The 18,854-nt window shown below is 32.2% G+C and overlaps 1 protein-coding gene across 1 annotated transcript in view; it reads right to left on the bottom strand.

Moving 5' to 3' along the window:
• The window catches only part of LOC123715548, a 70,195-nt gene extending 51,504 nt beyond the window's left edge, over positions 1 to 18,691 (bottom strand). Inside the window, exon 1 of the mRNA XM_045670685.1 lies at positions 18,300 to 18,691. Coding sequence (XP_045526641.1) covers positions 18,300 to 18,489 — 190 coding nt within the window. The 5' untranslated portion in view covers positions 18,490 to 18,691. The remainder of the gene's footprint in view (positions 1 to 18,299) is intronic.
• Positions 18,692 to 18,854: the final 163 nt, after the last annotated feature.

Here is an 18,854-nt window from a genome sequence, read left to right as displayed (position 1 = left end):
TCGTCGGAGTTACGCCTCGAGAATATAGCCAGACGTAGACACTCTGGTCACATAGCATTAATTCGTTTCATAGCAATAACCATTTAATACTAAATAATTACTGTAATACGGGAGTGGTCAATTATATAAGTAGTAGGTATACTTTTCTTGCATAAGACAATGACATGTTTTTTTTTATATCAAATAAGATAAATAAAGAATCATAACGGCCGTGGGCAAAAGATTCGATACCTGAAGCGGTAGACGATAAGGACGAACTAGACGACCCCAGTATTAGTAATTTCTATAATTCCATTTATAGAACAAAATTCGTGTGGTTTACATAGACAAAATGTTTATTTAACAAAATATGCTACCATTACAGATTACTCCAATGCGGCAACTAATTTCATTTATATAAAATACAAAACAATACCTATTGTATGTAAAATAACACAACATATAATAATATATTTACAAAAAGGACTAACGTTTTTTTTTTTATTGATAAAAGCTTGCCAACACTCGGCATACGCATACATTGGTAAAAAAACATAATATACAATTTCTAATATGACAATTACTTATAGGCAAACATGACATACACGAAAAGATAATACAAATATTAAACAAAACATAATAACAAAAACGAATTTTTATCCATACCTAGCTCGCTTATCAGAATGCTTAATCTGGACATCGATGAGTATTTGGCCAAAACGCGGTCCGGTCCTACTGTAAAGGACCTGACACGAAACAGATCTTTTGTCAATTCACTCAACGAACAATCAAAACATCTGTTATCTATGCAGTTTATTATTTCCATACATTGTGTTAGATATCATACTAGATTATGATTCTGTGGAGCAATATTACAAGAAACATCACCTATCCAGCGTCATAGACACAAAAATCTACCTGGGACTAACAAAAGGTCAATGAAACGGCGCAGAAATCTTATCACTTCTCAGTCTTGACATTAACGGGTTATAGGACTTATGTGGTTTACAAAACAAACAAAACCACAAACATCCTGTCATGATTAGCGCATTGAAATACACACAACACAAGTGCTAATAAAAGCTATTGTTAAAATGATTTAGTACTGTGTGTGTGTATAGACGGTTATCTAAAAATACGAAGAAAACCTGAAACGCAAACATAAATAGATAACGAATGACGTCACCGATAAGATCTTTAGATGTTACATTATGGGTCAGTACATATTTCATAACCACCTTGGCTCGTATCGTTAATATTTAATCATTTTACAACGGCAGATACTTGCAATATATATTTTAGGATTTGCTAGGAGACAGCTTAAAGGTAGTGTTAGCCTAGTGGCTTCATCGTGCGGCTGTTATCCCTGCGATCGTAGGTTCGAACCCCGATCATACCAATGGACTTTCCTTGCGCACTTCACTCTAACGGTGAAGGACAAGATCGTGAGAAAACCGGCTTGCCTTAGAGCTAATAAGTCGACTGCGTATGTCAGGCACAGGAGGCTGATTACATACTCATCTATTACATTGACAAATGATTTTGAAACAGATACAGTAATCTGAGGCCCAGACTTACAAAATTAGTGTAACGCCATTGATTTATTTAAAAAGATTTTGCTACCATAATGCCTTTATATAGGCGTCAACTAACCACAAAACTGATATTTGGTGGTCACAAACAAGGCAATCTATATTCAACTCAAATTTTAATCATAAAATATTTCTATTATAGTATTATTGTAATCATTAATTATAATAACATTATACTACGTTATTTTAATTTTTGGAATGCCGATATTCAGTCGCAATAACGCTTAAAAGTACGTATGTTTTGGTATTGCTTCAAAGTTACACCAAAGTGGGTACAAAAAGGAAATGAATAAAAAATAAAGACAAAACGTTGTAATGTTTTCCCGGAAGAGTCTAGAATTCTCAGTCGGCGTACGTTCAGGTATTCACGGACATGTCTTTAAATCCATTCCACATAAATTCTTTTAAGAACTTTACTATGGGGATTTTTAATCTTATATTCACTTTGATTACTGCGTTGGTTATTAGGTGAAGCATGCATTTACATACATTTTGCGAAGATCCTACATATACTTTATAATATCGAGTCGGATTGTCAATTTACAGTTTTGGCATATTCCTCTCTACTTACTTCTGTTACGTGGTACCCTTCCCCCGTTAGCTGTGAACATTATTTTCGTACTATTACATAGTCTCTATGAACGGATAATTGGGTAAAAAGGGTTTAAGGATGTTAATGGCTAAAAGCAGAATTATATTGGTAAAAAAAATATCCGCGAGAGGTTTCTCGCCACCGGAATTACTGTAAAGCACTTGATTTGTTTTTTCGTGGGGATTTCCGTTAAACATACACGCGGCGCGACTGCCTTGTGGAGGATTATGTGGGACTCGCTACTGTGCATTCAGACTAAAACAGCGCCACCAGCAATCGCCCGAGGCAAGACAAGGTAAAACCGTAGCCTTGTCCCCGCGATCAGCCGTTGAAATCACTGCACCCTACGGTCATTAATGATGTGGATGGCACAGCAGGAACCATACTCACATCGGCCAGTTCGTCCTTGTTTATAGACCTAGGGGAGGTCGGGTACTTGCAGTGATGCGTCACTGATCTTAATATTTGCGTAGACTTACGACAGTATAATTTCGTTGATTAAGTTTCAAAATAAGGTTTTAAGCATAAACGCGTTGAACTGTTGTCATAAATTATAAGTTATCATTACAAAAATATGCGTTTTAATTCGGTAATCATAGAACTAGTTAAAATACATTTAATATTGACCTCACCTAGACCGGTGTTCACTTTACCAAGAAAGTTAACTGCATAACAAAAACTGTAATTACATCGACATTCATGACGTAATTAGTTTTTTGTTTATATGTATCAATTAAAAGCATCAATGGGAAAACTTTTTTATTAAATAACCTTGTCAGTTAGCCTATGACTAAGTCTAAACGTGTGTAGGCAACATTAGCATAGCAGGTAGAAAGCATTACAGACAGAACATTACGGCTTTTAAATCAATTTCGGATATAAGTTTTATATTTAAGCAAGGTTTTGTAGGTTATGTAGCAGGTTGTTATCAAACTAAAAGACTAATTAAATATTTATGTATTTTAAGACTGACCGACAGGTTGTAGGCACTATTTCAGTTTTATTCTAAAATATGTTTAATATATATTGGGACCTCTAAATGAAAATGTCAAATTAGAATTAGAATCGGTTCAATAGTTTTTTTTTTTACAAACATTTCTTCACTTATATTAAGAAGAGGGAAAATATTTCATGTTAACAGCAAAATAACCGCTATATTCTTCAAGCTGTGACCATAATGAGTTCCAAGAGCCGCACATAATTGCCTCACGATTAATTCTTTAGATCGGACCGATCAAGCACTATTATTAAATCGTTTGAACTATTCAACGTATAATTTATTGATTATCTTTCCGCTATACATTATAAATATATTTTTAATCAATATATTGTGTTCAAACTAATGTGACGTATTTTAAGACGGGAAGTGTTTTAAGAGTAAAGATTGTCTATTTTTTTATATTATATAACTTAATATATATAATGATTTTCTGGTACTTATATTTTTAATTAAGGTATTCTCATGTCTTTGGCCTAGTGGCTTCAGCGTGCAGCTCTCATCCCTGAGTTTGTAGGTTCAATCTCCGTCTGTGCACCAATGGATTTTCTTTCTATGTGCGCATTTAACATTAGCTCGAACGGTGAAGGAAGACATCGTGAGGAAACCGGCTTGCCGTAGACCCAAAAAGTCGACGGCGTGCGTCAGGCACAGAAGGCTGATCACCCACTTGCCTATTCGATTCATGATTCAATTCGATCGATGATCATGAAACAGATACAGAAATCTGAGGCCCGGACCTAAAAAATGTTGTAATGCCATTGATTTATTTTATTTTTATTCTCATTTGTTTAAGATTTTGTCTTTTTTTCTTGATATTGTTAATTTTATGTGTTATAGAGTTGCGTGGTGCTTTGTTTTGGATAGCTTTAATAACATATAAAACAAAATTATATATATTAATATTGTATAATATATGTATGTAATGTGATATATTTAACCCATCTTACCGATCAAACATAAAACTTAACAAAGCCTAAACAAAAGCTTTGTTAGACGCGGTCAGGAAATGTTGCAAGTGTGAGCTTCAGACAGTCTATTATGAACAACATTACAACAATATAAAGAGCCTATTTAATATATAAATGAAAATATTTTTAGATGTTTTAGTATAACAATGTTAAAATTCTGAAATAATTTAGCAAATTTCTATTGTAAAATCTAGCACAAAATATACCGGGAATTCTGACTATGTAAAAATTCTGAGAGTAGTTTGTAGGCGAGTTGTTCAAAGCAACAAAGGGAAAGAAGTTGACCTTTCACATTTAAGTACTGTTTATACGAAAGAGATTAAGGGGTCATGAATACTTAGCACAAAAGACTTCGGAAAGAACAAAAAGCGTCTTTGAATCTATAAAGATTACAAATCGACAAAGAAAAGATAAATTATGTAAATGAATGAGAAAATAACTATTTTAAAAGTGAGAAACATTACACAGGAGATTTTTTATTGATGATACAATATTTTATTGAAATACAATATTGTATTGTGCGTAATAATCTAATACTAATATTATAAATAGGAAACATTTTTGTTTTTATATGTTTATAATGTTTTTACGCAAAAACTACTGTACCGATTTAAAAATTTATTTCGATTGACATAGGCTATATTACATTTTCAAAAAAATTGAGTCTCTAATAAAAATGCAATAATATAACCCGAGCTGTGATTATTTTTTTTAACAATTTACCATCAGGCTAACCGGGACTGAATAAAAAATTATTTCATTACCTAATTGAAATCAAGAATTGTTCAATACCTGTAGAGTATTTTAAATTTACTAATGTCGGACATTCTACTTAAATGTTGTTACGAATTTAAAAAAGTAATACATATATAGTCGTTGTAAAGTAAAATCTGTATATATTAGATTATGAATATAAGTGTGTATCTAATAATCAGAAAGGGCGTAATTAGAAGCTAAGAAAAGTTAGTAAAATATAACTTTTATGAGAACATAAATATATCTATAGTCCGACTTCACAGACTTACCACTACAACGAGATTCGGTATCGCGAAACCGAGGGTCACTGCTAGTCTCAATATAATTAATAAAAATAGTGACAATATAAACAAATATGTTTGTTAAAACTTATCGGGTCTGTAGGATTTTAAATTATTTACTATTGTTTATAAGCGTAAGGAAATCATCGATGGACTGGTATTGATCACAAGAGCAATTAAAAAGCAAAGAAGAAACCTATACACTTGAGACCTAATATTGTTAAGTTTTGATTAACGATATACGTCTGAGTAGCGGTTAAAATGTACTTTAACCTGATATCGCGAGTGAATTTTCCTGTTCTATTGTGCCATATCGTAAATTCAGTGCATTAGACAAATGGGGTCAAGCGTGTTTACTGAATGCGACATGTCGGTGCCAAACGCAAAAATATTCCGTTCTTGGGAGATGTAAGGGCTACCAGATGGATATTAAATTGTGTATAGTTCATGTCCTTGTATATTTGGGTGTATCCAAATATATAACACACAGTTAGTTATACCTCTGTTAAGGAATAAGCGGAAATTAATATTCTGGTTACAAGTATTTAGTTTTTTATCTGTCAATCAATGTCAATGTTAATGTTTTATCTGTCAATATCTAGTGTAATAAGATCGGTATTTGTATAGTTTTAGATTATAATATATTATTTTGCGACTGGTGACCGATAAACTTACAATAGTCGAAATATTTTATAGTTTATAATGGTATGTTATCGTATCATCGAACTCTTTCTATAGTAAATGTATAAGGAAAGAAAGCAAATTTAATGGAATCCCAGATCCGCAGTCATTAATAATAACTTAGGGATTAATTAAGCTTAGGAAGATTTCACCTACTTAATACAAAAGAGCTAGTTAGTATAAGGGTTTTAAGTGAATCTCTTGATACCTTAGCGTCATGTAGTATAAAGCGTACGGGACTCACGAGACATTATAGAATATTATTGGAGAGGGTATGCTAGTCATTTCGCAAGTTCCGTAACAAGAGAAAACAAGATCCACATCATGTAAATATAACGTCCCACAGCAAAAGCGTTAAGCAAAAAGGTCATAGCTGAATTGTCTTTGGTGAAAAAGACAATGAAACTGTGTCTGTATTGCATGTTATTATTGTCAAATTCATAATGTTGAATAAAACCTATATTGTTCTTTGGTGTTTTTGCGCACTTTCATCACTTTAATCATTACACAGATTAAATTAAATCGTAAACATTATCGTTATATTGTAAGACGTGTAAAGAATAACACCTCATAGCTAAGTGAAGCGTATTAAAATCGCTTATAGTCTAATGGTGTTATATAATCCTTTCTTGTCGAATGCGCTGCTTACAACACAGAAATAATTTGATTTGAACTTTGCTTATGGCAACACAACAGTTGTTTACTTCTCATAACAATTACAAAATTGGGGCAAATGTTTGGGATGTTGCATAACATTACATTCTAGCGATTGCCCGCTGGATGTCCTGAGTTCTTATACTAAAATGTTACTAACACACTAGGAAACTCGTATGTCATTGTAATCTTTTTATATAAATGTAAATAATACAAAGAAAAAATAATAATAATGATTTTTATAATATTTCATAAATTAATCGTTGGCTTTTGAATGCTCTCCGTATGAAACTCATTTTTTGGTATATTTCCTTAAACACGTATTTTGAAGTTTTTTTCTAGATAAATTAAATACATATATACATATATATATATATATATATATATAGTTGTATTTGCATTTGTAGCATTTGTAGTTATAATTTATTGCTATGCCGATTAGACACGACCCACTTTCAAAGTGGTTTATTTAAACAAAAAATTAACAATGATTTTCTTTATCGGACATATATTTTCAAAGAATGGATGTGACTACTGGTTGTGAGCGATCATAGGGCTAAGGAGTTATGAGCATAATTAAATATTCAATGAGAAATAATAAAATCGATAAGAAATTACAGTTATGTCGTGTAATAACGATATTTATTATGTACTTTTATATAAAAATAGATGGACCTAATATCCAATTTTGCAGCAGCATATCGGAAAAACTACAAAAAATTATAGTTTTGGCAGCATTTGAATAGCAAATACATTAAATTAGGTACTATATATGTTGGTATTATATTGTGAACAGCGTGCGACCCTCATAGAGATTCGATTCCCGTCTGTGCACAGATAGCCTTTCTTTCTATATGCGCATTAAACATTCGCCCGAACGATGAAGAAACCATCGTCAAGAAACTGGCTTGACTTTAAAAATCGATGGCGTGTGTCAGGCACAGGAGGCTGATCCTCTACTTGCCTATTATATGGTTGTAACTCTGCTGATCTATTTTTTATTTATTTACTTTATACATACAAATGTCGGTATTATATAGTTACCAACACATAAAACATTTCAATTCATTTAAATTTTGCTTCGAAAAGGAACAACATATTACGGAAAATTATAGTGCATTTTTTGCAACTACCACTAATTACAATTATATGACACCATGTTTGCGTCAGCGTTTACAAATTAAAAGTCATCAATCATACTTCGGCTGGGGTCATTAAACTTTCGGCGTCGTGCTGTCTGTCTAAATCTAAATACGTAACAAAAAACTGTAATTAAAAACAAGTGTCGTATATCATTTGAGGTTGACGAACTATTCTATCAATTGGTGGGTTAGTGGCCTATTGTATCCTGTGCCGGGTGGGGCCATGGGAACTGTCATTTGAGACAATGAGATCAAGAGTACTATGTCATTGAACTTGTTAAGAAAGATACATTGATAAAAGAGGTCGTTGTTAAAGAACATTGTAGATGTGTAGATGACACTCTCAAATTCCAAAGACTATGTTTTGTTTTGACCATAGAGTCAGACCATAGAGCCTTGGATTAGGTTTCGTATGTCTATTAGGGTATTACTGACCGTCTCTGGTTACCCATGAGAGCAACACTTTTTCCACCACAAACCATATAATATATACAATTCAAAAGTGAGTTTAATATTTAAAAATTAATTATTTCTTATAATTACAATAAGTTTTTCTCCCTGTTCTCATGAAAACAGTCAGTTAATTTAAATAAATATTTTTTTAATGATAAGTGTCCGTTACCTTCGTGAATAATTTGTTGAGGGTAATATATATTTTTGTAAACAGCCAATCGCCACGTTTGCGGTCATTTACTATAGGATTCGTTTTGGTTTTGACATAAACCTAGCGTGGTTTGACACTCTTGATATTGTTTCAATAACTGCCAATGACATATTTCGAAGCAATGGCATTACTCTTAGCTGCTGACTAACAATATCAAATCCAAATTAGTTCAAAACCCTTAATACTGTGGTTTATTAGATTTTCTAATATTAATAGATACACAAATAAACGACTGTTTGACAGTTGATAGGCATAATGATTTCATCGTCATTATTATTATTAAAATAATAAGTTATTATTTCGGAGCAATAGCGATACTGTCTGTATTTAATGTTATATTGTGTCTCAACGGCCACCGACGTTAAAATGTTTTTAGAAATTCTGTTGCTAAATTCAAAAGAATTTATATAAAACCTGAGAATCGTAAAAGCTTTTAAGTCTATCTGTCCATCAACCTTTGTTCTAGTAAACGTCCCGCGTCACAGAATGATTAGCTGTAGGGGAAAATTAAATTTTTCATGTCAAAAGCGAAAAGCGGAAAATTATATCTAAAAGGAAAAAGAAAAAAGTGTGCCCCTGGATATAATCCAAAGTGACTTTTTCACACAGATTAAGGCATTTTTTACCGCGCACCATTACTAAGTGAAGCTGCAAATCCTCGTAGCGATATACTCGCGAGTCTTCCGGCAATATTTACAAGCATCATCTAACAGATAACCTCTTGTCATTTGTTTTTCAATACAAAAAAACTAATTTCGTATTTGCAAAGTGACACGAGTGAGAAGGACAAACTTTAATTGCTGTTAAAAGCTATACTACGTTTATATTTAAGGTTAAGTAACGATATGATGGGACATTAAAACGATATATTTTTATGAAAACATTTGACATTTTTTGGTAAGCAAATCTTGCCAATATTTTTTTGTATTTAACTCCAGGCCCTCAGACTCAGGTGTTTCTTAAATAAAAGTTTCTGATATTTTTTGTATAATAATTAATTTAGATTGATTGTAATGTATGTTTTAACTTGCTGACCACGCTCACTATAAAACCAGCATTTATGTTAATCAATCAAACTAACTAAGGTCTTGCATTATTTTAAAAAAAAAGATTTTCTTCAGTAAGCAAAGAAGTACCGTTTAAATAATCCAAAGGAAAATTTTAAATAAACATTATATCATACAAATGCACGGAACAGTCTAGACGTTATTCTAGGTACTAAAAGTTAAATTGGGTCGTTAGAAACTGACTCACAATTTACCTGTAACATTAATAAGCATTTTAAAATATTTTACCCAACGTACTGCGATATTTTCCCCCGAGCTATACGTACTCGATTACTAACGAAAAAGTCATTATATGTTACTTCGCGAATAAGCAATACTTTGACCATATATATACCTACTTATAATTTTGTATTTTTTTATAATAATAATAATCCTTTATTTATACACATCTTATTTACATATAAAATACTAAAAGATATATACACACAATTCTATTAAGATAAGATGCTATTTTATTTTTTGACGTCATCATTCAATTTTTCCAACTATCTGCTCCATCATAAATTAAAAAGTATTTACGGAAAAAAATACTTGCGGTGACCAAGTTGAATTATAACATTTAACAGACAACTTTTAGTCAATTTACATTGTCATGAATCACGATCGTGTAAATAAGATTACGTGAAACAAATGAATGCTGGTGATATTACACCTGATTCGAGATAAATATTTAAAACAAGAAACTTACACATGTGTATCAAGGTAAGTAAATAGCATAGAATTTGTCAGATCGTTCAATGCTATCTTATCAATGAATAGCACTTATTATACAAACACTGCTGATAACTCACTTTTAATTGAATGAGTATCATCTAAGCTGATACCAAGGTCATTTGAGAATATTACGATAACATTTTCAATATAATTATCTTGTATTACAAATTTATACTTAAATTGTAAATATCTAAACCCCATCTCCTACGACTTAAAAAATTATGATTCTTAATATAATTGAATTTACGAAACGACTCCTATTTAACGTATACTATGTATGTGAGCAAAGAAAAATAAAGACGAAACTACTGCGTAAATTAAATTAAAAATAACTTAATTGTTGAAGTGAAACTTTTTTATCGGCATTGGCAAAAAAATACCGTCACATTTTTCGGTTACGCGCCATTTTTTTCTTGTTCATTCGATTCAATTCGATTAATGAAATTCTGTAATAGTCTTAGTAGTAATAAGGTAAAATTAAATATTTGTATTCATGTCTATGATAATAAAAGCCTTTTGTTTTTGCCTCTATCTAATTTACTTTATTTAACCAATTTCTGTAAAGTTGCATAATATATTACATGATTTTTCGCACACATTTTTTTCTAGTTACAATCTCAAAAAACAGTTAATGGACTGGATTATGAATACATCTAAAGCACAGTTGGTTGTGCTTCAGAGGCATTAAGTGAAGTTACACATTACACTCACACACTAACATACACCCACACACAGCTTTAACTTTCATTATCTTACTATTAAGTTTGTTATGTACACAGATATTTTTTACTGTACTTTCTTTACACATTATAATAAACACATTTTTTTAAATATCCAAAGTAACATTAAAAACTGAATACCAAAAGGCATAACGGTGATTTTACTCATTAAAAAGAATGCGGTTACGTGACAGCTCAAGAAATTCGTGTCACATTGAATGTAAATTATGTACTAATTAATTGCGTATATAGTCACCAGTAGACATACAGGCGGCATTCCGTCAATTAATGTTACAACTTGTCAAACTTGACAGTAGCGAGTACTTATATATTATTCTTACTATACAAGGTGGTCGAAGAAATAAAACGAAAAACAAAAGTGATGCCTTACATTATATTAAAAACAGAAGTGGCAATGGGCGGGCCATTTATCAAGATACAGAGATAAAATGTGGACTTTCAAGGCTATACATATATGGAAAGAAAGAAAAGGAGAAGAAGAATTGGGCACCCCAAAACAATATGGATAGAAGCGAATGGAGAAGGCATGGACAGAGATATTTGGAAAAGGGTGCTTTTACCCGTGAAGGGTTCCGATCAACGGTACTAAGGAAGCCAGGATATTAGGATAACAAGAAAAAAATTATATATCAAATCTAAGCTAAGTATATTCTACTTTAATCGGGCTTTTATTATTATTATTACACAAGATAGTCAAGAATATTCCACCAATATAATAAAAACTATCGTTTATTCTCGTTTCGTTAAAAATGTTGTATGAAAACAGCCCCTCGGTTCAAGGTAGCAGAATGTTTGACGTATTTCAACGATCACGTTATAAAGGTCATGTTTAGACCAGACATTTATCTCATCTTATATGACCCTTATCAAGTTTATCATATTTGTTGTGAAGATAAATGTCCTCCGAATTAATGGAATTATTCAGCAAGGAAACAAAGGGCTTTTCTACGTTCATTTATTTACTATTGTTACTGACTAAATCTATCTATATGTCAGTTAACTATTATTAACTGTTTAATGTGCTTTACATTGCTTTCAGGTTACCATAAAGAGATAGATCCTTTGTATTTAATTTCATAGAGAGAAATATTTTAGTTAAAAGCATAGAAAAGCGCAATGGAAATGCAAGTCACAAAACTTTATGGGTCCCCGTAAAATATATGCTCCGTGGGTAAAACGGAGGTCCAAGAGACTGGATTTGTATTTAAAAGTTTAGAGGGCTGTATACTTTTAAATGGAAGCCAAATATTCAGTGAAATAAATGTTATGATTTTAGAGCCTCGCCGGTACATACAAAGTATATAAATGTTTATTTATATAAAGATTGTACAATAATAAGAACGAACTAAAATAACTAAATACAAACATAATATACATAATATTGAAAACTAAACTTAAATAAGATAGATACCAGGAGGATTTTTGGATTATCCTATCAAAATAACCATAATCCTTCTTCTTTTAGTGCCTCTCAATTACTGGAGGTTGGTCGTCATTCTCTCAAGTTACGCTCCATCGTATCTTGTCCTGTGCCAGATGCAGAAACTCAATCGCAGTCGCAATACCCGCCAAACGTTGCATTAAAGATTTTCACAAAAAAATGTATTTTTTTCTATCATGTATATCTTACTTGAGGACGTTTCGACTTTACACAAAGTTTAGATAATTAAAAAAAACATAATTTATAATCAGGAACCATCATCATCATTAATTCAAAATTATTCATTTTTACATAGATAAAACAATAACTTTGTAACTTAATCAATGTATAAAAGTTTCCATTATCTAGAATCCATTATCACAACAAGTAATCGAGTGAAATAGAGCGAAATTAATTTTTAATCGAAGTTCTTAGTTTCCTTGAGAACAGATAGCAACTATCGAGTTACTGTATCTGCACTGGATATATATGTATAGCGATACAATGTAACAGACATGGACTAACCTTGGTGGGACATAAGATATCAATTAGGATTCTACAGAGTAAAAATATTGCATTATTTATTTGTATGAATATTGTATATACCTTTGAATACACCTTGAAGCTAGGTAGTATAAAAATGTAACATTCTTTGTTCTCTTTTATCTTCAAAAGCAATTGATGTTCTAAGCCACGCCAAAAAACTGAAGTGGAAGTGGGCGGGTCATGTAGCACGCCTAACAGAGCACCACTAGGCACCAGGCAAACGGTACAGAGGCAGACCTTACGCTCGATGGGATGATGACATCAAAAAAATCTCGGGTCCTCAATGGATGCAAATAGCTCGACATAGAGAAAGATGGCAAGCCTTAGAGGAGGCCTTTACCGGAGAGGGTTCCTGATACATACTAACTGTTACAAATAATTACTAACACATAGGATAGGATAGTATTAGTGGATCGTGATATAATTTAAGGCTTAAAATAATAATAATCTTCAAAAGACTGAAGAACCAGAATAAAAGATATTGCATTTTTTAGCCTGCTCGGTCACTCTAATGCACGCATTGTTTCAGTGGCTGTATTCCTTTAAAGCCTGTTTCTATTATGGTTATTTAATCATGCAAATAAACTACCATTTGTACGAAGATTAAAATTAATAATAGAATAGAAAAAAAACTTGAATGGAAGAGGAGCGCCACGCGGGCGTATTTAAAACTAAAGGAAGGACGTTTTTTATATAATAGGGGGCCAACAAGTGAGTCTCGTCACCTGATGTGAAGTAATAACGCCGCCCATAGACACTTACGTTGCCAGCCTTTTAAAATTGGAACGCTCTTTTCAAATACATAGATGAGCAAGTGGTTCCACATAGTGCTAGTTGTTGTGACTGCTACAAATTGCGGCCAATACCAACCGCAGAGCATATAAATACCACTTCTCCAGTCACTAGGGCCTTGGGGCCAGACAGTGGTTCTTTCCTACATCTTCCCTTTCTCAACCAATTGTATGATTATCGGATGCATCGTAACGTATTTATTTATTTTCTCCCATATAACGTTTACACCAATAAATAAGATTACATTGAGCCTTACAAATAAATAAAAAAATAATTACGCGTACTAATTGCGCGATAAATGTCAAATATTTGTAGAAAGATGGCGAAAATGTAGATTATATAATAAAAAACCTTTCAACAAGAATATCGAAACACTAAAAAAATATACTACTATGTACTTGATATTTAATTAATGTAATCCATTATTAAATATTTACCAGCTGCATCTCTAAGGCGATTGCAAATACTCACTGTTAATATCGTTTGAATTACAAATTACAACCTCAATGTCACAGTTCTATTGCTAATGTACGAGTCTAACACGACCTACTTGACTAATAAACTTGTGTGCACGATTCATTTTACAACGGAAATTTACCGCGGTTAATAATATTTGAATTTATTATTAATTTCTATGATGTGTACTCGTATATAGTAGATCTAACTGCTCTACTATAGCAGCCCTCTTAAGGAATAATTAATATACGAACCACAGAATTTGGTTTGTTTATTACAAACTGTATGGTATCTACCTCGAGCAGTGTTGGCCTATTGGCTTCACTGTGCGACTCTCATCTCTGGAGTCGTAAGTTCGATCCCCGGCTGTGCACCAATGGATTTTCTTTCTATGTGCGCATTTAACATGTGAAGGAAAACATCGTGAGGAAACCGGCTTGCCTTAGACCTAAAAAGTCGAGCGTGCGTCAGGCACAGAAGGCTGATCACCTACTTGCCTATTAGATTAACAAATGATCATGAAACATATACAGAAATCTGAGGTCCAGACCTAAAAAGATTGTAGTGCCATTGATTTTTTTTTTTATGGTCTACCTCTACTATTCCTGAATGTACCTAACATTATTCGTCTTAGGGGTGGTGGGATACAATAAATTAGAAACAAGACGGGACTTACAGTTGGGTTACTATCTATTTAAAGAGAGCCCAGCCCAGAGCAACCCAAGAACTCGGTTTCTTTGTACCTGTGGGATATGTGCGCCAACGAAGGCCAAGGTTGTTTGCGTAACCAAGGGCCTGAGAACCAGTCTGTTGCAGATCCCCGTTAACAAAAAAGTAACTACTGTCTCCGACACTGTCAACATTTTTTTATGTTCGCAGATTGAGTTCATATTAGCGATATTGCGTATTTTATTAATTTAATATTATCTATTCTATTACATATATTTATTCCCTTTTTTTATCAAAATAAAAGAAAGTTATAGAATGCTGCAATTTCTTTTTATTTTATAAATATATATATTCTAATGTATTTATAAATATTAACGTTGTCATAAAGGTATTATTATAATTTGTACTTGTAACATTTTGATACATGTACTAAATTATATCTCGTGTGTATCAAAACTATGCTGATCTTACTCAAGTTCCAAACTGAATACATTTTACTAACTGACGTATGTTATATCAGTAAGTATCGTTCTGCACACTACACTAATTTTGTTACGAAAGCGACAAGAAATTAAAAATAAAATAAAAGGGAGTGTTAACACAAATAAATATAGATATTATTTCTTACTAGTCTTTGGTTTGATGTTGATGTTTGAGTATTACCTGAGTGTCGCATTGACTAAAACAGGATAATTCATTGTCTTCAAATCAAATATATACAGTTTATGTACCACTCTGTATCCACACTGTTAACCCTCGAACGAAAAAAAATGCACTCAAACCAGGATATGAATTACTCAAAAAATAATACTAAAAATTTCTGTTTATCTGTTATGCTGTTTTTTAGCGATTTTCTAGGCATACAATGCTTGGCAGAGCAGTGTTGACCTAATGGCTTCAGCGTGCGACTCATCCCTGAGGTTATAGGTTCGATCTCCGGCTGTGAACCAATGGATTTCCTTCTATGGGCGCATTTAACATTCGCTCGAACGGTGAAGAAAAATATCGTGAGGAAACCGGCTTGCCTTTAGACGCCAAAAGTCGACGGGCCTGTGTCAGGCACACGAGGCTGATCACTAATTTGCCTATTAGATTGACAAATGATCAGGAAACAAATACAGAAATATGTGACCTTAAAAAGGTAGTAAAGCGTAAAGCGCCAATGATTTATTTTTTTATGAGAGTTTCAGAAATAAAAACGATGCATAATTATAATCACGCGTCTTTTCCCCGTCAAGGGAAGTCGAACCTGTTTTTTCGATGGAGTGAATGCCTTACTCCCAACTTTTTTATGATGGAAAGGCTCGAATGTCAAGTTGAATAACCTGAAGCATTTTTTGTAAGCGTTTTTGCTTACAATGCTTTTGAAATCATATATGGAAAGTTTATATTACAGTACATTATTTACAGTTACAAGTTGTTAATATTAAGAAAACTAATCTTACGTTGATTTGTATGTGGAGCAAGAATAAGAGTCTCGTGTTCTTATTACTTCGACATGTTAGAATATAATGTTCATAGAATTATGGTAAGTTATTATTACTACTAAATAATATAATCAGTGTGCAATGTTAACAGACATTAAGACATAACTGACTTCAGTATACACGAAGAAATATGTGGTATTCTGAAGACTAATTTTTATTATGAAATATAAAACATTTTTATTAATTTGATCATTTCTCAGAAATGTGTGGTGATTAGGATGTTATGTTTTTGTTTAACTGCAAATTCTTGAGTTGTGTTATATACATAAGTGAAGATTCTAATCGTAAGAATGTTCCTAATATAACAAGCAGTGATGGTCTATGACATCCAAGACACAACTTTATGATATCTTCATATCAATAAGTATATAAATAAGTATCTATATTTTTAGATGATATAACCCCACTGTACTTATAGTGTATAAGCACTCAACAATAATAGCAACAAATCCTTCAAATAACCTACAATACAGATCTAAATAAAATGGTCATTTCTATGATAGATGCCATTACGACGGTTATGGAGATAAGTCGTGTCAATTCCTTGACGCAAACCTCCACTGAAATCTTAAGTAACTCCTGGATTAATCAAATCAAATAATACAAGAAAAAGGTTATTCAAACTTACGAAAGAAAACCTAGATAATAATTTCTTTATATTTAGTTGAATATTAAATATATCGCAACAAGTGTCTAATCGCAAATGTATTCAAACAAACAAAAATACGGTATTATAGAAACTATATATTAACTGGTACATGTTTTAGAAGGTATTACTCCACTGTTTATATACTTAAACATATCTATAGCATTACGCTGATTATATTCATGTGTAAAAACATTACCATGACATTTAATATGGAGGAATGCAAGAAACTTATTTGCGACACACTCTGATAACGACATAAGAATACATTGGCCATTTTGTATCTTTAAGAAAACACCACATAAAAGCTATATTATTGTAATTGTTACAACACTATATTTATAATGATTTTTCGCACTGTCATCTCAAAATATTTTCCTCAAAGAATCCTTATGCCCCTTCCATATACACTTTCAAATCATTTATATATTTTTTAAATTCTTTCTAGCATTAACCAATAAACAAACAAGTGTTCCAGAGAAAAGCCACAAACCGTTATAAGCTCGTGTGTACAAAGACTGTACATTGTTTGAGAAATCTAGCTCAGAAAATATAGGATATTAAAAATTAAAAATTACTAATTAAAAAGATACATTCAAGTGGTAGTAGTCCTCCACCAAGCTAAAATATTTATTTAGCCTCACCTATCAACTAATACTTGCTAACCTTAATAAGAATAATGAGACGATAAACAATAATATTATATGCCCGTGTCGCATGTGTAATTAATTGATCGCCAAATCATTCGAATGACAACGCGCTATTAAACCACGTCAACTCACTCTTTACACGAGGACGTATTTTTGATAATGATAATGTAAATTGAATTCTATTTTTAAAATTTACTGTAAGTTAAGCGTAATGGCGGACTTACTTTTAGAATTAGGGTCTTTAAAATCTGTAAAATTACGCTTTTTCGTATGACATAGGTGAGAAATTACCTAATTATTTGTTAGGACTTTTACGTAAATATATCGTCCAATCTATTTTATGTTTACTATTGAATTGTAAATTACATTAATTTCAGATAGTGTTTTTTAACACTTGCTTCATTTTGTTATTATATGTAATTAGACATAAATACATACATACTATATTATACCAAAGTATGTATATAGATCAATTAATTTATAAATTGTTATTTAAAAAACGTAGTAATTCTTTGTTGTCCCCAGTTGGTAACAATGGAAATATATGGCTGGATAGATAGTTTATCGTGCATGGCATAGTTTTATCGTGTTAATAGTAAAATACATGTGAAAAACATTTGATTCCGAACACGTAAACAATGAGTGTTTCAGCCTCGGAATATTTATCAGTATCAAACACCAGCTGTTATGCGGAAACGATTACAACAATAGCTTTTTTATTTAATAACAAATTTTATAACATCTTGGATTATTTATAAGAATAATGATAATTTATACAAAAGTCGAGTTAACGAAGAACCTACCTTTTCTGCGTCCGAACGGCCCACAAAAAGAGTCCCCTTTGCCAATAACGTTGTCATCGATATATTTGACCAGTTTTGCTGCATCTTCGGCTCTGTGCCCTTGTGAGACACTCCATCTTGATGGCAAATCCTCTTGCATTGATTCCGATTTACCTTTGGTACCTCTAGATTTTTTCAATACACTGGTCATGCCGTCACCTCAGACCGTCACATTACACAATACCAAGTTTAAAATTTTAATTTAAAAATAAACAAAATAACACTTAAAAAACACTTTTAGAAATCAAACACGCGCGTATTACGTCTACGTCAATTCAAGGTTATGAAAAATACGTCTTGTCTAACTAACGTCCGTATTCTACCGTGATCACACTTCAACTTAACGGCAGCGGCGTATCGCGCGCTAACCGCTTACTACGCACATTGCTCATCGTCACATAGATCGCGATGTTGCCAGTTTTTTAATTTCTACCAAATTATCTTCACTGTCGTTCTTGTCACTCGATGTTCCCTCTCTTTTGTTTTTCGTGCGTTATGTACAAAAACATTTTAGTT

Source organism: Pieris brassicae, chromosome 1 (genome assembly GCF_905147105.1).
Source record: "Pieris brassicae chromosome 1, ilPieBrab1.1, whole genome shotgun sequence".
NCBI classification, from domain to species: domain Eukaryota; kingdom Metazoa; phylum Arthropoda; class Insecta; order Lepidoptera; family Pieridae; genus Pieris; species Pieris brassicae.
Note: the sequence above shows the minus strand (reverse complement) of the source record. Positions and strands in the feature narration are given on the sequence as shown.